Source organism: Oryx dammah, unplaced genomic scaffold (genome assembly GCF_014754425.2).
Source record: "Oryx dammah isolate SB20612 unplaced genomic scaffold, SCBI_Odam_1.1 HiC_scaffold_2, whole genome shotgun sequence".
Lineage (NCBI taxonomy): Eukaryota > Metazoa > Chordata > Mammalia > Artiodactyla > Bovidae > Oryx > Oryx dammah.
Genome location: NW_024070186.1, coordinates 69,563,508 through 69,581,571, shown reverse-complemented (window position 1 = coordinate 69,581,571; position 18,064 = coordinate 69,563,508). Strand labels below are relative to the sequence as shown.

The window sequence follows — 18,064 nt, the reverse complement described above, 5'->3', positions numbered from 1 at the left end:
TGAAGTTTGAATAAGAAAAGAGATTCAGTAAATAAATAAAATACTATTACCTCTGATAAAGCAGATGCCTAAAAATACAGGTCTTTCGATTAATTGTCCTTTCATTTTTCCATTTAGATACTTATGTGGAAAGGTCTTACTTTCTAGAATACTTTTATCAAATTTAGACTATAATTTTTCAGTGTTTACAACTAAAAGTATCTACAGAAATCTAATACCCTGGTTTTCTGAAACTACAGATAATCTAGGTCTAAATTCCACATGTCTACTCACAAAACTGTGATTTGGAAATAGTCCTTTTATTTACAAAGGAATTTAATTGTATCCAAAGTAAAAAAAAAAGTATAAGGAGAGTTTTGTGCAAATGTAAACCTATGTATCTTTACATAATAATTGATATTTCTCAAAACCATGACTAAGAGAATAAATTTTTCTTAGTTTTCTATCAACAAAATCAGACTTCTTCAGAGAAATAATGGCTGACAAAGAGTTATGACATCACAATACATATTTATACATATTTTAAAATCAAAGTTGCATTGAGTTTTTGCATGTTTTTACTTTAACCTAGGTCAATAAGACCTAGTGATCAGAATGCACAACATAATAAATGTAAGCCTGTTACAAGTAATTCTATGAGTATGGCACGGGGTCATACTTGATGGTGACCTTCATCTTCCATGATGTTTATAGCACAGCAGAATCCAGCTGTCTCTTGACAGCCATGAGAATGGCACAGCCTAGAGGGAGGCACTGTTGCAACATCAGAACCACATCACTATGGTGACATCCTACTAGATGGCTTCATTACACTAAGTACAGAGAGTTCAAAGGGCAAGTTCTACCAAGAAATATACATTAATATATGGTTCTTTAAGAAATTGTGTTAACACAGTTTTTACATGAACTACTTATAAATGAAAAACAGATCCTGGAAAACTAATCATACTTTCAGAAGAGCTGGCTTTAACCATGGCATTTACAAAAATTCTAATATATTTTATCCCAGAAACATGAAAGACCCATAGTCCCTCAACATTAAAAAAAAAAAACCTCATTTAAATAGGATGGTGATATCTAAGAATGTTCAAATTCAGAAGACAAAATGCAAAGAAGCTCAGGAGTTTTATTCATGGATTAAAGGAGCATTCCCCAGAAAGGTTACTACCAACACAGACCTCAGATAATTGACAGAAATCTGTTAAGCCTTTATACACATCCCTGGAGGAGGAAATGGCAAGCCACTCTAGTATTCTACCCTGGAGAATCCCAGGGACAGGGGAGCCTGATAGGCTACAGTCCATGGGGTCGCAAAAGAGTCGGACATGACTAAGTGACTAACCCATCACATACACAGTAATATTAAAACTTATAATAATCAAAAAATTTTCTATCTCTGTAACTTTAACATCAAAAGAAAATGAGCATTAATTCTTAGCCCTGGATAAAATGTACAAATTAATATGTATGAAAATTAAATTGCCAACACTATGTCAAAATTTAGACTGTAGTGAAGATCTGAGATTTATCTAGGCTAATAGCATGAATGTGTAAAATTACTAAAGGTGCCTCTCGGTTTTCATCCCCAAATAATCACTAAATGTTTCCATTTTCCTCCTTCTCCAATGGTAGAATTACATTTTTCTTCCCATATTTACCATTATTTAAGTCTCTTGTCATTGTCCATAAGCTCTAAGCTATAATACCACTAACAATGCCAGAGAAATAATGAAGTGAAAGTGAGTCATAGAACATATTTTGATTTGGCAATACTTCAAAACAGTTCATTTGTTATTTTATGTGTCTCCTAAAATACAGCCTTGCAAATAAGCATTTCAAAAATCTAGAGATTTTTTGGGGACATTTTTTCTTATAACAAGTAGAAAACTAGATGACTATGCCCATTTTAAGAAAGGCCAAGATAGAAACTCCCAGAAAACTAGGACAGTTCATTTGGGGGCTAACCACTTGTGTATCTTAGGTGTAATTTTTCCCTTAACCATAGAAACAGAACTTAAGAATGTTTGGATTCAAAGAAGTGCAGAATAATTGGAAGTAAATAGTTGGCTGCCAGTGATAATGAGCCCTAATAAATACCAAACTGAAAGATTTCTTAAATTAGAGAATAAGCCAATTGAATTGAACTGACAGAAATCTACTTTACATGCAGATTTTCACAAATATATATATATATATTTGATATATATATCAAGTTAACATAGCAATATTTTCTACTTTAATTCCAAGGAAATGTAAGGGAGGTTGTGTACCTTTAGGTGATTTGAGCTTTTTAAGAGAGGGAGAAAAAGAGCATTTATTCCACACACGCAGATCTCTGTGCGTGTGTGTGTGCGCTCTTACAGCATTGACGGACCAGTCCTAACCAGAATGTGTCACCTCAAGGTCTGAAGCCACTGTTCCAGGTCTCAGTAAGAGCTTTTTGGCCAAGTGAAAAGTGAGGTTGGCCCTCAGGAACTATGATTCCATAGGTGTCATATTTTACATAGTGAAGTTAGAGAATAATTCTGAAACCATTCTAGGAGGAGAAAAAAAGCTTGAGCTTTAAAAATTAAAGTTTGCTGCATCAAAACTATGACAGTGCTAAAAGGCTTTTTCCCCATTCCTTGACTTTATTTTTTTCCTTTCTTGCCCCTACCTATTATTTATTGATTGATTTTTTGGGAGGCTTGCTATTCCTATTTTGTTGCAAGGCTGCATTTTAATTAATCTGATTCTGGACTTTGACAAAGGCCTTTAACATCTGTGTTCATTTGTTCTCAGCTGGTGAATGAACAGCAAGAAAGCAGACCCCTCCTGAGTCCCTCCATCGATGACTTTCTCTGTGAAACCAAATCGGAGGCAATAGCAAGGCCAGTGACGTCCAACACAGCTGGTAATTCTTTCACTTTTAACTTATCCTCAAGTAGTTAATTTTCACAGTAAAAAAAGGCACATTTCTTTCCACAATGCATTTTAAGTGGAGAATAATGTTTGCAACCAGATGAAACTTTATTTCAACATAAAGCAGTTAATCACTTTTGTTTATTTAAGAAACGTCAATTGGATATTATGCAACCAATTTTGCTGAACATTAAAGTACCACTATTAGCAATGAATCATTTTTCAGTGCCAATTTTCGTATTTACATCATTGCATCTCAAGTCACATCATATAGGAAATCTTTAAAACAAAAGTGTTTCTTTCAGAGTAAGGTTTTTTCAAGTTCTGGATGGAAATATTTTGTATGAGAAAGTCTAGTAAAATAAAAATATAGGCAGCCCTTTTAAGTGGATTGAAATGACAATTAAAATGTCCTAGAGACCTGGTATATTATTGAGACAATTTCACTTGTTGTCATATAAATGGGTTACTTGTAAGAAGTAACCAAGAATTACCTTCTTACAAGAATTTATTTGAACACTGTTCTGGAATTAAATGTATTCAAACTAAACTATCTATATAGGAACTAATAAGTAGTCATCCAGTGAATGAATACAGGATACCAGTGTATCAATCACACCTTCTCCAGCATCCTCTGCACTTAACAATTCTCACGGATGCAAAAACTAAGTCACCTGCTTACTTTGAGGCCAGAACAAATTTGACTGAAAAACTGCTTTTCACCTTCTGCTTCAGTGGCAACCTTTCTGCATTGATTTCATTCAATCATCATTCACATTCAAAGGCATGTTGTTCAAATAAGGATGAAAGAATGAGGTCCAGAATCAAAGAAGAAAGGTTATGTTGGATTGCAGGAGAGAATTTAAAGAGGAAAGGAGAGGATAATTACAGACTGTCTTGTTTAAAGTTTCATTTCCCCATCATGTCCTCAGCTGGCTGCTTCCTGGCATAGTTTTATTATACTTTTAAGTAAGTGAGGAAAATCACAGATGAAGGAAATTGTGGTTTTTAAGAAATGCTAAAAATTACAACAATAAGAGTAACTAAAACAAGACAGCGGAACTTTATGTGGGAGTGTAGCCTACAGTCTCTGGAGTTAAACTTTGTGATTTCCACCCGAGCTCTGCCACTTAGCAGCTCTCTGTCCTTGGGCAAGTTGCATAACTAAATCTGTTTCCTCATCTGTCTAATAATAGTAAGATCTATATCTCATAGGTTACTTGGGAAGATTAAATGAAGCAATCTATGTAAGTGCTAACACCATGTAAGCTCTAACAGATGTTACCATCACTGTGAGATATCGGGTGAGAACAGGACACCAACACTTCCCTTTACAGATGCAGTAACTCTTTATATCACATCAAAGCAATCATTTTCTAAATTCAACCATCACTTTGAGTAGTCAAGCAAATAAAATTGTACTTGGTACATTTTAGGCAGGACAAGTTCACATCCTATCAGATCAGCTTAATCCTCCTTTTCTTTGAAACTGGAGCTTACTGCCCCAAAACTGAGCTAACCTCTGGAAAAATACAGAGGAGCCTCTGTCTCTAATTGCAAGAAAATCCATGAGAATGGATACACAGAGAAATTCCTGCTGTTTTAGGAAAAAGCTACAAAGCATAATTCTCAGATCTTGATTCCAGTACCCTCTGCATCTCCCCATGATGAAAGAACTAAGTCGCAAAGGAAGGACTCACCAGAGAGAGCAACATAATTTCCAACTCAAAAGCTGCCTTTCACCTTGATTTTTCTGACATATAACAGAGAGATCTGTGAGATACTGGAGGAAAAAAATCAAAAGCATGTGTAACTTCTTGCGATCCCAGTACCTTTAGTATTACCTTCTGTATCAGTTTCCTAGGACTGCAATGACAAAATACCACAAAATGAGTGGATTAAACAGAGATTTGTTGTCTCACAAGTCTACAGGAAGTGTCAGCAGGACCATGCTCCCTCTGAAGGTACTTGGGAAAGATCTGCTCTAGGCCTCTCTCCTGTTTTCTGGTAGCTCTTCAGTTTGTGGCAGCATAACTCTAACCTTCACATGCATGTCCCTCCAGTATGCATGCAGTCTCTGTCCAAATTTCCTCTCTTTATTAGTGAAAGTCACTCAGATCAGTTCAGTTCAGTCGCTCAGTCTTGTCTGACTCTTTGCGACCCCATGAACTGCAGCACGCCAGGCCTCCCTGTCCATCACCAACTCCAGGAGTTCACTCAGACTCACGTCCATAGAGTCAGTGATGCCATCCAGCCATCTCATCCTCGGTCATCCCCTTCTCCTCCTGCCCCCAATCCCTCCCAGCATCAGAGTCTTTTCCAATGAGTCAGTTCTTCACATTAGGTGGCCAAAGTACTGGAGCTTCAGCTTTAGCATCATTCCTTCCAAAGAAATCCCAGGGCTGATCTCCTTCAGAATGGACTGGTTGAATCTCCTTGTGGTCCAAGGGACTCTCAAGAGTCTTCTCCAATACCACAGTTCAAAAGCATCAATTCTTCTGCACTCAGCTTTCTTCACAGTCCAACTCTCACATCCATACATGACCACAGGAAAAACCATAGCCTTGACTAGACGGACCTTTGTTGGCAGAATAATGTCTCTGCTTTTGAATATGCTATCTAGGTTGGTCATAACTTTTCTTCCAAGGAGTAAGCGTCTTTTAATTTCATGGCTGCAATCACCATCTGCAGTGATTTTGGAGCCCAAAAAAATAAAGTCTGACACTGTTTGCACTGTTTCCCCATCTATTTACCATGAAGTGATGGAACCAGATGCCATGATCTTCATTTCTGAATGTTGAGCTTTAAGCCAACTTTTTCACTCTCCACTTTCACTCTCATCAAGAGGCTTTTTAGTTCCTCTTCACTTTCTGCCATAAGGGTGATATCATCTACATATCTGATGTTATTGATATTTCTCCCGGAAATCTGAATTCCAGCTTGTGCTTCTTCCAGTCCAGCGTTTCTCATGATGTACTCTGCATATAAGTTAAATCAGCAGGGTGACAATATACAGCCTTGACGTACTCCTTTTCCTATTGGGAACCAGTCTGTTCCATGTCCAGTTCTAACTGTTGCTTCCTGACCTGCATATAAGTTTCTCAAGAGGCAGGTCAGGTGGTCTGGTATTCCCATGTCTTGAAGAATTTTCCACAGTTTCTTGTGATCCATATAGTCAAAGGCTTTGGCATAGTCAATAAAGCAGAAATAGATGTTTTCTGGAACTCTCTTGCTTTTTCAATGATCCAGAGGATGTTGGCAATTTGATCTCTGGTTCCTCTGCCTTTTCTAAATCCAGCTTGAACATCTGGGAGTTCACGGTTCATGTATTGCTGAAGCCTGGCTTGGAGAATTCACGTCCAACTCTTTGCAACCCCATGGACTTTACAGTCCATGGAATTCTCCAGGCCAGAACACTGGAATGGGTAGCCTATCTCCTCTCCAGCAGATCTTCCCAACCCAGGAATCAAACCAGGGTCTCCTGCATTGCAGGCAGATTCTTTACCAGCTGAGCTATGAGAAGAGCCCTCTCTTTATTAGGGACCCACCCTCCTCCAATCTGACTCAACTAATTGCACCTGCAATGACCCTATTTCCAAATAAAGTTACATTCTGAGGTACTGGGGGTGAAAACTTCAACATATGAGTTTTGGGGGGGACACAATTTGATCCATAACACCCTCCAAAGTAAGAGGTTCAGAAATGTATGTTGAGACTATAGGTTTTTCATTTCTCAGCCTTAGCACTCAGTGCATCTGGGTCACACAGATTTTTATCCTTAAGGAAGACTCTCCTTTGAGAGTACGTTTTTTAATCTTAAAAATATATTTCAAGGCAGAAACCCTATATTTTTGTCAGTCCCTAAGGATTATAGTTCTTTTTTAAATTATTACAAACCTGCAGTTTATATCTCAATATGCAACACAATTCACATTATTATACATTTTTTAAAAAAGGAAAAGTTTTAGCATACAAACACCTTGGAAAGAATTCTAATGCAGTACGATAATTTTATAGCTAAAGTTTCTGGGCAAAAGGTACAATTATCATTTTCTGCCCAAATTTTTAATAAATAGTCATTTTAAATGGAATATCATCATTTTATAGAGTAGTATGAAATTACCTTGCAAAATCAGGACAGACAGTGAACATTGTCTAGTACATCCCAAACATTATGTATGTATTTACATTTAATGAATGGATAGCAGACAATCTTATAGTAAAATATGGGGGAAACCTGCTGCAAGTTGTACCAAGTCAACCAAAGAGAAATTTGAAGAACCATATTGAGAAGAGCTGTATTAAGATGAGAGGTTTTATGCTTGGCATTTTCTTCCAGTGAAAAATAAATCCAGTGTGCCACCATCTTGACAACTCCTTAAATATTTAAGGAATATAGTTCTTATATAAAATAACACAGAGTAAACAATATAGGAATTACCTCTTCCAAAGGTCAGTCAAATGACAGGTTTTTTTTCTCTCTGACACTAAAAGAACATATCGATCTTCTACCTCATGAAAGTTATAGATAATAATTCTATTCCTATGTATTTCATTTTTGTTTTTACTTTCTAATTGTTTCTATATTGGGATTAACTTCTGTCTTCCAATGATGATAACTTCAAGTTGATCAAATAAGGATGTTTTCCATTCCATTTGGGGGCCATGAACTTCCTAAATTGTCTTTTACTCATTTGTAATCTAGTTAGACAGCTAATTCCTTGGCCCTCTCAAACTGAATCCTTAAATAGTAGGTTCAGTTCAGCTCAGTTCAGTCACTCAGTCATGTCTGACTCTCTGCGACCCCATGGACTGCAGCACCAGGCTTCCCTGTCCATCACCAACTCCCGGAGCTTACTCAAACTCATGTCCATCGCATCGGTGATGCTATGCAACCATCTTATCTTCTGTCATTCCCTTCTCCTCCCAACTTCAATCTTTCCCAGCATCAGGGTCTTTTCAAATGAGTTAGTTCTTTGCATCAGGTGGCCAAAGTATTGGAGTTTCAACTTCAGCATCAGTCCTTCCAATGAATATTCAGGACTGATTTCCTGTAGGATTGACTGGTTGGATCTCCTCGCAGTCCAAGGGACTCTTAAGATTTTTCTCCAACACCACAGTTCAAAAGCATCAATTCTTTGGTGCTCAGCTTTCTTTATAGTCCAACTCTCACATCCATACATGACTACTGGGAAAACCATAGCTTTGACTAGACGGACCTTTGTTGGTAAAGTAATGTCTCTGCTTTTTAATATACTGTCTAGGTTGGTCATAGCTTTTCTACCAAGGAGCAAGCGTCTTTTAATTTCACAGCAGGAGTCACCATCTGCAGTGATTTTGGAGTCCAAGAAAATAAAGTCTCTCACTGTTTCCATTGTTTTCCCATGTATTTGCCATGAAGTTATGGGACCAGATGCTATAATCTTAGGTTTCTGAATGTTGAGTTTTAAGCCAACCTGGGGGCTTCCCTTGTGGCTCAGCTGGTAAATTGTAGGTAGGCTATGATGACTAATATTCTTGATTTTTAAATGGCAAATAAATACATATTATACACCAATGCATATATCAAATGCTCTGAAAGTGACTGGAAAGCAGATATTTTTAAGATGATAATTATATTCTAAGACAAGTAATTACTATAAAACTTGCAAATAATTTCTTATCATATAATCTCCCCCCAAATTTTATATATGTCAAAGTACAGGAAAAGCTCTTTTCTAGAGAGCAAGAAGAACAGAGGTCCTTTGTTTGCATTTATCAATCTACATAGCCAGAAAAAGTTATCTATAATCTTGAGCTATTATATGGACAGTTACTATAGAGGAAATATTTTTCATAATTTAAAAACTAATATTACTCCTTGGTAAGAGATATGTATATCTATCAAAGAGTAGATTACTATATATGCAGGAAAATATCCTTAATAAAGTTCACAGTGCCATCACAGCCACCTAATTAAATATCTTAATTGCAAAATTAGTGTAATTTTTCCAAATATATTTCTTTAACTATTTATTTAATTTGGCTGCACTGGGTCTTAGTTGCAGCATGCAGGATCTAGCTCCCCACACCCCTTGCATTAGGAGCACAAAGTCTTAACCAGTGGACTGGGAAGTCTCCCAAATACACATATATAAAGCCCAAATAGCCGTGAAGGCAATGGCATGCCTCTTTACAGAACTTAGAAATTTGGGAAGTAGCTTTAATTATGTATTCCAATAAAAAGGCAAGAGTTGGTTGATTATTTAAGTCCGATTTATCTATTTGACAGCACTAGCAAAATCCTTCCTAAAGGAGTTTGCTTTGTCAGCATTATATTAAGTAACCCCATGTTTTCTAAAATGCCAGAGTAACTTACAGATCAGAACAGAAAACCCTTCAGCTCCTTGTGGCACATTCTGTGACTGCCCCAATCAAGGCTGTCCACAGTCGATCCTCTCTGACCACTCCCTGTAGGTTTATTCCTTTAGAGAAAGTCACTAAAAATCTAGGCTCATTATACAGTAGTGGTGTTAATACCCTTGGACTTCCCATTAAAGTATCAAATCAGTGCTTCATAATAGGTGCTATTTTGCCCAAACTGTTCTAAGCAGCCTCACCTCCCAGGGCCCAAGTAATCTTGAATTCATAAACATCTTCAGTGCCCTATAGGAGCCTTCCAGTTCAATAGGTTGTGATTTTCAATCAAGTGTCCTTGAGATAGATGGAAACAAAACTTGTATAATATATTACGTCTTCTAACTTCAGGAAATTCCACACAATGGAATTAAGTTATCCAACAAAATAGTTTTTGAGATTGCCAACTATTTATGCCCTCAGACTACCCAAACTGGCAAATAATTGGTAGCTAAACAAAAACTAATCAAATCCACATCAATGGAGTCAGCACATTGCCTCCAAGTTCACATAAAGTCTAGAGAGTAATGAAGAGCATAGGCTGGGGGATGATGGAACTGTGTTTAAATCCTGTATGGACCACTGATCTACCAGCTGTATTAGTTTCCTATTGTTGCTGTAACAAACTGCTACAAATTCAGTGGCTTAAAACAACACAAATTTATTATCCTGTAATTCTGGAAATCAGCTATCTTAAAATCAAGGTATCAGGAGGGCTATATTCTTTCTGGAGGCTCTAAAGGAGAATTCATTCCCTTGCCTCTTCCAGATTCTAGATGGTACCTCGAATTCCTTGGCCTTTGGCCCCGTATTCCATCTCCAAAGCCAACAGCATAGCATCTTCAAGTCACCTACTGTTTCCTTCTCTCTCCACCCTCCACCGCCACCATCTCTTAGTCTCCCTCCCCCTCCCTCCCTCTCCCTTCCCCTCCCTCCCCCTCCCTCCCTCTCCCTCCCCCTCCCTCCCTCTCCCTCCCTCTCTCTCCTCCTGTCTCTCTCTCCCCTTCTATCTCTCACTCTCTCTGCCTGTCTCTCACTCTCTCCCTCTTTTTCTCTCTCCCCAGCTCTCTCCATCTCTCGCTCTCTCTCTCTCTGCCCCCATCTCTCACTCTCTCTCTCCCTATCTCTCACTGTCTCTCTCCATCACTCACTCCCCCCATCTCTCACTCTCTCTCTCCCCCTTGTTGCTCTTTCTCACACACACACATACACACACACACACACACACACACAATTTCACTTCCACCATATATCAGGTGATTATTTTAATTTAAACACAAATTCTGGAACACAAACCTTCATGTGCCTAAGAGAATATTTAAAATCAGATTGAGAATATCAGTAGAGCAGACACCCCCTTCCATACCAAGGTATGCTATCTATGAAGCCCATATGGAACAGTGACATCTGATGCCCTTTATTTTTGTCTTAACTAAAGTGCACACCACACACACACACACACACACATACTCATATACTCCCTCGCTAAAATGAGATATGTCTTTCTTCAGAAAGTGAAAGGCTGCACACATCCTTCTATGGTTTTGAAACTGTTCCTCAGAGACTCTCTCTGCTTCAAGCTTGCCATTCAACCTCCAAGGCACCCCCTTCATCAACTGAGGAACAAATAAAGCCTTTTGTGTGTGCCTAGCAGTTGATTCACATTTGCTAGGAAAAGAACAAAGAAACAGAGACCTCAGAACAAACACAGGAAGTGCTGAGGACAGCTTGGAGGGGAAAAGAACGTTACTGAGCCAAGTTTGAATTCGCAATTCAGTCTCTTGAGTAATACATTTATTCTGAATGGTGAGAAACAGATATAGAATTAAATTAATACTCATCAGTTATTATTCTGTAACAAATGTACTTCCTATCTACAAGCAGACAAGTCCTATATAATTTTCTTCTAAAAGAAGTGTAGGAGAAAGTGACTAATTCTTGTTTGTGCAATTAGTAAAAAGGCATATATGGCATTTCAGAGACTGTTATTCACTTCCTTCCTTCTGTTATAAGGAAATCACAGTGGGCCTAGAATCCCCGCCAACATTAACAGTGGCCTAGAATTTTCTATTTAAACATTCAAAAGATATGAAACGCGTGGCATCTGAGCCTACCCTGGCTGCTTGCCGTGCTTAACTTTTAGACACCGAGCCAGCCAGAACATTCCTCCATGGCTCGGAGCCTCTTACTCTGGAAAGTGACTTCTATCTCAGGAAGACTGGGACAAGATAAGCTCACATGAGGTGACACTTTCAGGCCATTTTATGATAAATTTACTTCATAGCATCTTCTGTAAAGCCAATAGCCTGTCTCATCTGCCATTTTATTCCCGGGGGTGTTTTCCTGTTTCTGTCAGTGTATGGATAGGATTCTTGCCTAAAACAGAGGGGAGTGGGGGAAACAGGAGATAAAGGAAAAGGAAAGAAAAGCATCACAAATTGGCCACCAAAGAATGGAAGTAATATTTATTGAATACCTGCAGTATGTTGGGCACTTTACACATTTGATTTATAAATTAGATAATTTAATCGTCATATCATATCTAATGCAGAGACTTAATTCTGCATGTATTAAGTGAGGACATTGAAACTCAGAGATGTCAATAAACTTACTCCAAGTCACACAGCTAGGCAATGGCAGAGTCTGGTCTTTCCACTTCACCATTAACACCCCAACCATTGTGATTTATACTTGAAATCAGAAAGCAAGATTATAGAAAGTTTTATATCCTATCCTAAGGATCCCATATGATGGCTAGCTCATGAGAACACTTCAGTACTAAAGAAATCCTGGTTGTGAACTAAATTAATCCCTGACCCTGCATTGAATGCAAGGGGGAAATAGATGGAAGAGTGTTGAGATGTCAACAAAGATCCATTTCCTACCAAGAGAAAAACCAAGAGGTCAAAGAGGAGAAGGGGCTGTGCAGAGGTTGTTGTAGACAGTGCTGGAAAGAGTTAGCATAAGGAGTGTCCCTGCCACTTTGGTGGCTTTTCTAAGCTAGCCAGGAAAGAGACCCTAGGTCAGGAAGCCATCAGGCCATTTCAGAAGCCAGTCTCTGGGATGCTGGGGCTAAAAGAGAAGTAGAGCTGGAGGAACCTTTTCTAATAGGAATTTTCCATTTCTCACAATGAGCTAGTCAAACAGCAGTTACTTGCACTTAAGAGAAAGAATGAAAAGTTACATAGCTTGCCTTTTTAATTCTCATTTGCCTAGTTTGCATTTGAACAAATTCTTATTTCTACCTTCATTAGAGTATTTAACACAATGTAATCAACCTGCTGGGAAGTAAAAGTGTAACCATTTTATGGTTTGTTACATTGAAATTTAAATTTGCATATTAAACAGCAAAGGCATTAACATGTGTACCTATTCATCAACTATGGATTATGAAATACCTCTCTAGTGTGAGCCCAAACATCAAGCCATTTTCTGAGTAAAGTGCTTAATTAAATAAAAGATGATTAGCAACATTCATTTATGCCCTAGATACTTTAGCAGTTTGAAATTAAAATACAAAGACATTTAGAAACTTTACCAAATCTTCCTCATCACTGTTTTGCAAGCATCTCTCAGAATATGATACATTGACTCTATGCTGGGAAAAAACTTCACTCTAAAATATACCTCTTTATAAATAAAGCAAAGCAATCGAGTAAATAGTACCTAAACTCAGATTCAATTTTATCACTTTAATTCCATTCAAACCTTCATCACTGGTGCGACTGGTCTAAGTCTTATTCTGCAGATTTCTACCATGCCAAATAAAGGAGAACATGCAGCATGCTTCCCAATCTAAATGCAAACCGTCTTGATAAATCAATGGTGAGCTAATTTAATTTGGTGCTTCTAACCTATACTGCAAACACAAAATCCTTCTGCACCCAACTGAAGCTTATTTTTAAAAAAGAATTTCAGAGCGGTGAGTGAGCTTATCTTAACGTCTTCTCTCTCTTACAGTATTGACTACAGGCTTAGATCTCCTTGACTTGAGTGAACCTGTCTCTCAAACCCAAACCAAAGCCAAGAAGTTGGAGGCCTCATCAAAAACCTCATCCCTCAAGAAAAAAGCTGATGGGTCTGACCTCATCAGTGCAGATGCTGAGCAGAGAGGCCAGGCTCTCCGAGGCTCGGAGACAGCATCCTTAGACTTAAGTAAGGCAATAGCTGTGTTTGCTGCCTTGATACAATGCCATTCTCCAGATTACATGAAAACTGTGGGCAAAGCAGTAGAAAAGTTGATGTCTATGTAGGAAAGTGGGCAGGACACACTTTGAGCTTAGATTAAGTAGCAGTTGGGGAACTCAACTTTGTAGAACTGGTGTGGATTTATATGTTTACTTATACAACCCATGCGTATCGAGTTTTTCACAGATGGCAGACACCATACTAGGCACTGGAGTGACAAAGAAAATAAGATACAAATCTTGCTCTCCAGGACCATTCAGTCTAGAGAGGAAGAGAATCTAGAAAAAGAAAATGCTAACCAAGGTCTAGGAACAGCCAAATGGAAGAGTAACATGTAACATGCATGGAAATATCACAGTACAATAATGTTAGCTACCATTTATTGGTGACTCACAATGTCCAGGACTGTGCTATATCATTTACATACATTATCCCATTAAGTCATCACAACTCTTTGAAATGAGAGAGGAACCAGGTTTTCAAATTTAAATAATTTGCCCAAGATCCCAGTTAGTATGAAGAAGAGCTGGATGGAATTTGAGCCAAGTTCTAATTAACTTCAAAGTCTGTATTTCTCTCCACTGCACATTTTCCTGAGAAAGGAGGTCTTAACCTCGACTCATGGAACCAGCCAATTAGGCTCTTTTTCTTAAGAGAAAGAAAGGTGGCAAGAATTTCAGAAAGTCAAGGGAAACGTGGATCAGTAAATATCCGTAAAATGAGCATATTAGTAACTTACCCATGAAGTCACGAAGGTTAAAGGACATATATAAAATCGCTCAGCACTGTGTTATATACATATTAGATGCTTATGAATTAATTTATCCATTTGTTCAATAAACATTTTTCTGGATACCTATTGTGTTCTATACTATGTGCTGGGAATACAAAGATAAATAATATAAGCTTTCTGCTCCTTAGTAAATTTACAGTCTAGTGGAGGGATAGAAAAATGATTAAATGATTACCATAAAGTATGTACTATGTGCTGCAATAAAGAAAAGCCTGGGTTAGTTACTGCATACTAGCACCTTCATCGGAGAAGGCAATGGCACCCCACTCCAGTACTCTTGCTTGGAAAATCCCATGGACAGAGGAGCCTGGTAGGCTGCAGTCTATGGGGTTGCGACTGAGCAACTTCACTTTCACTTTTCACTTTCATGCATTGGAGAAGGAAATGCAACCCACTCCATTGTTCTTGCCTGGAGAATCCCAGGGACGGGGGAGCCTGGTGGGCAGCCATCTATGGGGTCGCACAGAGTCGGACATGACTGAAGTGACTTAGCAGCAGCAGAGCAGCAGCACCTTCATAAAGCCCCTCACCCAGCCAGGGGTTTATAGAACGTATGTTATAGGAAGCACTGTGATAGCAGTCTTGAAGGATGAGGAAGAATTTATCAGATGAAAAACATGGATCAGAGAGAGTAAGGAAGAAAGGGCAGGGCTTTCCTGATGCAGAAGCACAAATAGACCGAGATGTTTTTTCAAGCAAATACAAATATTGTCACAGTATTCAAGAATGGTAGAGTAGTGAGAATTAAGTCTTAGAGTCACCAGGGGTTGGATAATGAGAGTTCTTGTTTGCCAGGCCCTTAAGTTTTAGGGGAGGGCTGGGTTGAAGGGTAAAGTTCACTTGTATAAAACTTCTCAGTCTTAACCAATCTCTGTTCTCTCTCCACCTCACATTCTCCCCCTGTTCCTTTCACCACCTTCCTGTCTCCTTAGCAGACATTCAGACACAACTGGAAAAATGGGATGATGTTAAGTTTCATGGAGATCGAAATAGCAAGGGGCATCCCATGGCAGAGAGAAAATCAAGCTCATCTAGAACTGGATCAAAAGAACTTTTATGGTAAGACATTTTAATATCAGAAAATAACCATCTGTGTGTCATGTACACATGTATTGAAATAGCCATTGAGCTAAGTCAGTCCAGATTCTTGGTGCCATTTATAAGCCCCTGTTTATCAATGTTATTATTGTGACTTCTAAAATTAAATTATTTCATCTGAGTTGTCAAAAATTCAGCCAATAAGGATTTTGACAGTTTCATAATTCAATACTCAATATTTTTTAATATTTGTTAATAATTTTCTGAATGTGTAACTGATCTTTCAAAATAGGTACACAGGTATATTTCATATATGTGTTTATTCAATGGGGGCTTCCCTGGTAGCTCAGATGGTAAAGAATCTGCCTGCCAATGCAGGAGACCCAGGTTCTATCCCTGAGTCGAGAATATCCCATTAAGTGAGTTATAGTTAAATTAAGTGTTTCTAGTTAAACAGGTAGCCTGTCCTGACTTTATAAATCATCACTATCAGAAAATGAACTAATAATAATCTATGGATGCCCATGACAAAAACTGGCTACCTAAATCTTACCATGTCTTTAAAACTTCCTAAAGGGCAACATATTTCAGTCTGTTGCCCTTCACACATCTCCACTTATATGACATTTCAAATTCTATATAAAGATCCAATCTTTACTAATATACTTTGTGAGAAGCTCCCTCCCCCAAAAAAGCCAATACTTTTTTGATGAAGCAGAACTTTCTGCAACAAAAATGGTATTGCATTTATTTGCCTTTTGCACATAACTGAAGTCTAAATCAATCAGAGACAATAACACCTAGCACATTGCAGCCACTGATATTCCAAAAGTGGTCATTATAAAGTAAAAGTCTGATGAGAGCTTTGTTACCAAGGTTACTGGTGATCCAAATTAGCCAGGTTTTTTGGCTAACTTTCTAGCTGAATTTGCTTCTTGATGTACATTAACTTCCTTCATGCACCCCATATAGGTCTTCAGAGCACAGATCTCAGCCAGAACTGAGTGGTGGGAAAAGCGCCTTGAACTCTGAGTCAGCTTCAGAGCTGGAACTAGTGCCTCCAACACAGGTAACAAATCCAATTCCTCAATGTACCTATCTTTTCTAATAGATCATTTATGTCATAAATATTTTATTGAAATTTTAACCAAAAAATTTGAAGGTTTTTTTTTTCCTGTATTTTGTATTTTATTTGCTTTCTCACTCAGTAGCTATCTCAATGCTTAAAATAACAGATGATTGATAAATAGGTAGGTGGGTAGGTAGGTAGGTAGAAAGATAGATAGATAGATTTGGCTGGAGAATGTGTCAGTGAACTTACTACTTAGCACTTTTTCCTTGTTCTACCATTTACTGTTCCATTATTTTTCAATACAAAATCTGTTCTACTCCAGCCTTAGCATTGTTTATGTAACAGACACAAAGAAGAGGAAAGTACATCTTGAACATTCATTCACATCTATGCCCTGTGGGACAAGATATTTACACATCAGGATTCTGGCCATCACATTAAAATAAATGTGATGCTAAGGGATTACTAAGTGTAGTATGAGCAATCATGATAATACTAAGAGCTACCATTTGTATGGCAACCCACTCCAGTACTCTTGCCTGGAAAATCCCATGGACGGAGGAGCCTGGGAGGCTGCAGTCCACGGGGTCACACAGAGTCGGACACGACCGAAGCGACTTAGCAGCACTAAGTATTAGGGACTCCACTATGTGCTTTTCACATATTGGACTGGCCAAAAAAGTTTGTTTTGGTTTTTCCATAACATCCTACAGGAAAACTGAAACGAATGTTTTAGCCAACCCGATATTACACCTAATACTCAAAAAATCCTGTGAATTATTTTTAGCCTTACTTTGTCTCTAAAGAATCTTGGTAGAATCAAAATCCTTTTATTGGGGCACCCAACTAATCGCTCGTATAAGTAAACCAGACCTGTCTGTCCACTATTTGACCCTCAACTTCAGTGTAACTGACTTGCCTATAACTAGTTACCTCCTATGGTTAAGGCTGTGCCAAGAAAACCCAAGTCAATCTCAATCTTTTCATTTGCTCAAACACTTTACAAGGGTATGCAGCCTTGATCTAAAACCAAAAAGATCTCTTAAGAAATGTATCCACATTCACACATCTATAATCTCAGTGGAAATAAGTAGGATGAAATGAGCAAAAGAAATTTTCCTGAGTTTATTAGATAAGATACTGAAACTAAGAGAGGAGATGCGTTGTCTGAAGTGAGTAAAGGGATAACCATGATAATAGCAAATATTATTGAGTGCTATCAGAAGGCCTTCTAATATGTATTAATTAGCTCTTTTGATCCTAACAAATGATTTGATTGTAAGTATATTTATTACCCCATAATAAAGGGGGAAACTAAGGCATACTGGGACTAAGAAAATTGTCAATGCACTCACAACCAGTTAGTGGCCAAGAGAAGGCGGACACAGATAGAAAGAAAATGCAAGGCATCTGGAAACAGTTGTAAGTCATTAACAGCAACCCTACAAAAGAGAGGTGGGCATTACTGCTCCCAGAACTCAGCAGGAAAACGAGTCAGCTAACTTTCAGAACAAATAACCCTGGGAAACTTAATGAATTGTAAAGGTACCATGTTCATTTAAATGTACCTTTCAAAAAAGCAAATTGATAACATCTATTAGAGAAACATTTCTTGATAAGTGCATAGAGATTTAGATTCAGGTAAAGTAATTGGTGCTGTTTCATAAACTGGAATC

The 18,064-nt window shown here is 38.0% G+C and overlaps 1 protein-coding gene across 5 annotated transcripts in view; it reads left to right on the top strand.

Moving 5' to 3' along the window:
* The window catches only part of PEX5L (peroxisomal biogenesis factor 5 like), a 209,721-nt gene that overhangs the window by 82,982 nt on the left and 108,675 nt on the right, over window positions 1-18,064 (top strand). For 3 of the 5 annotated variants that reach the window (XM_040251498.1, XM_040251478.1, XM_040251464.1), the window contains 4 exons: window positions 2,782-2,893; window positions 13,258-13,452; window positions 15,211-15,337; window positions 16,289-16,385. In XM_040251498.1, coding sequence (XP_040107432.1) covers window positions 2,782-2,893; window positions 13,258-13,452; window positions 15,211-15,337; window positions 16,289-16,385 — 531 coding nt within the window. The remainder of the gene's footprint in view (window positions 1-2,781; window positions 2,894-13,257; window positions 13,453-15,210; window positions 15,338-16,288; window positions 16,386-18,064) is intronic. The other 2 variants (XM_040251488.1, XM_040251472.1) reach the window with 1 other exon arrangement.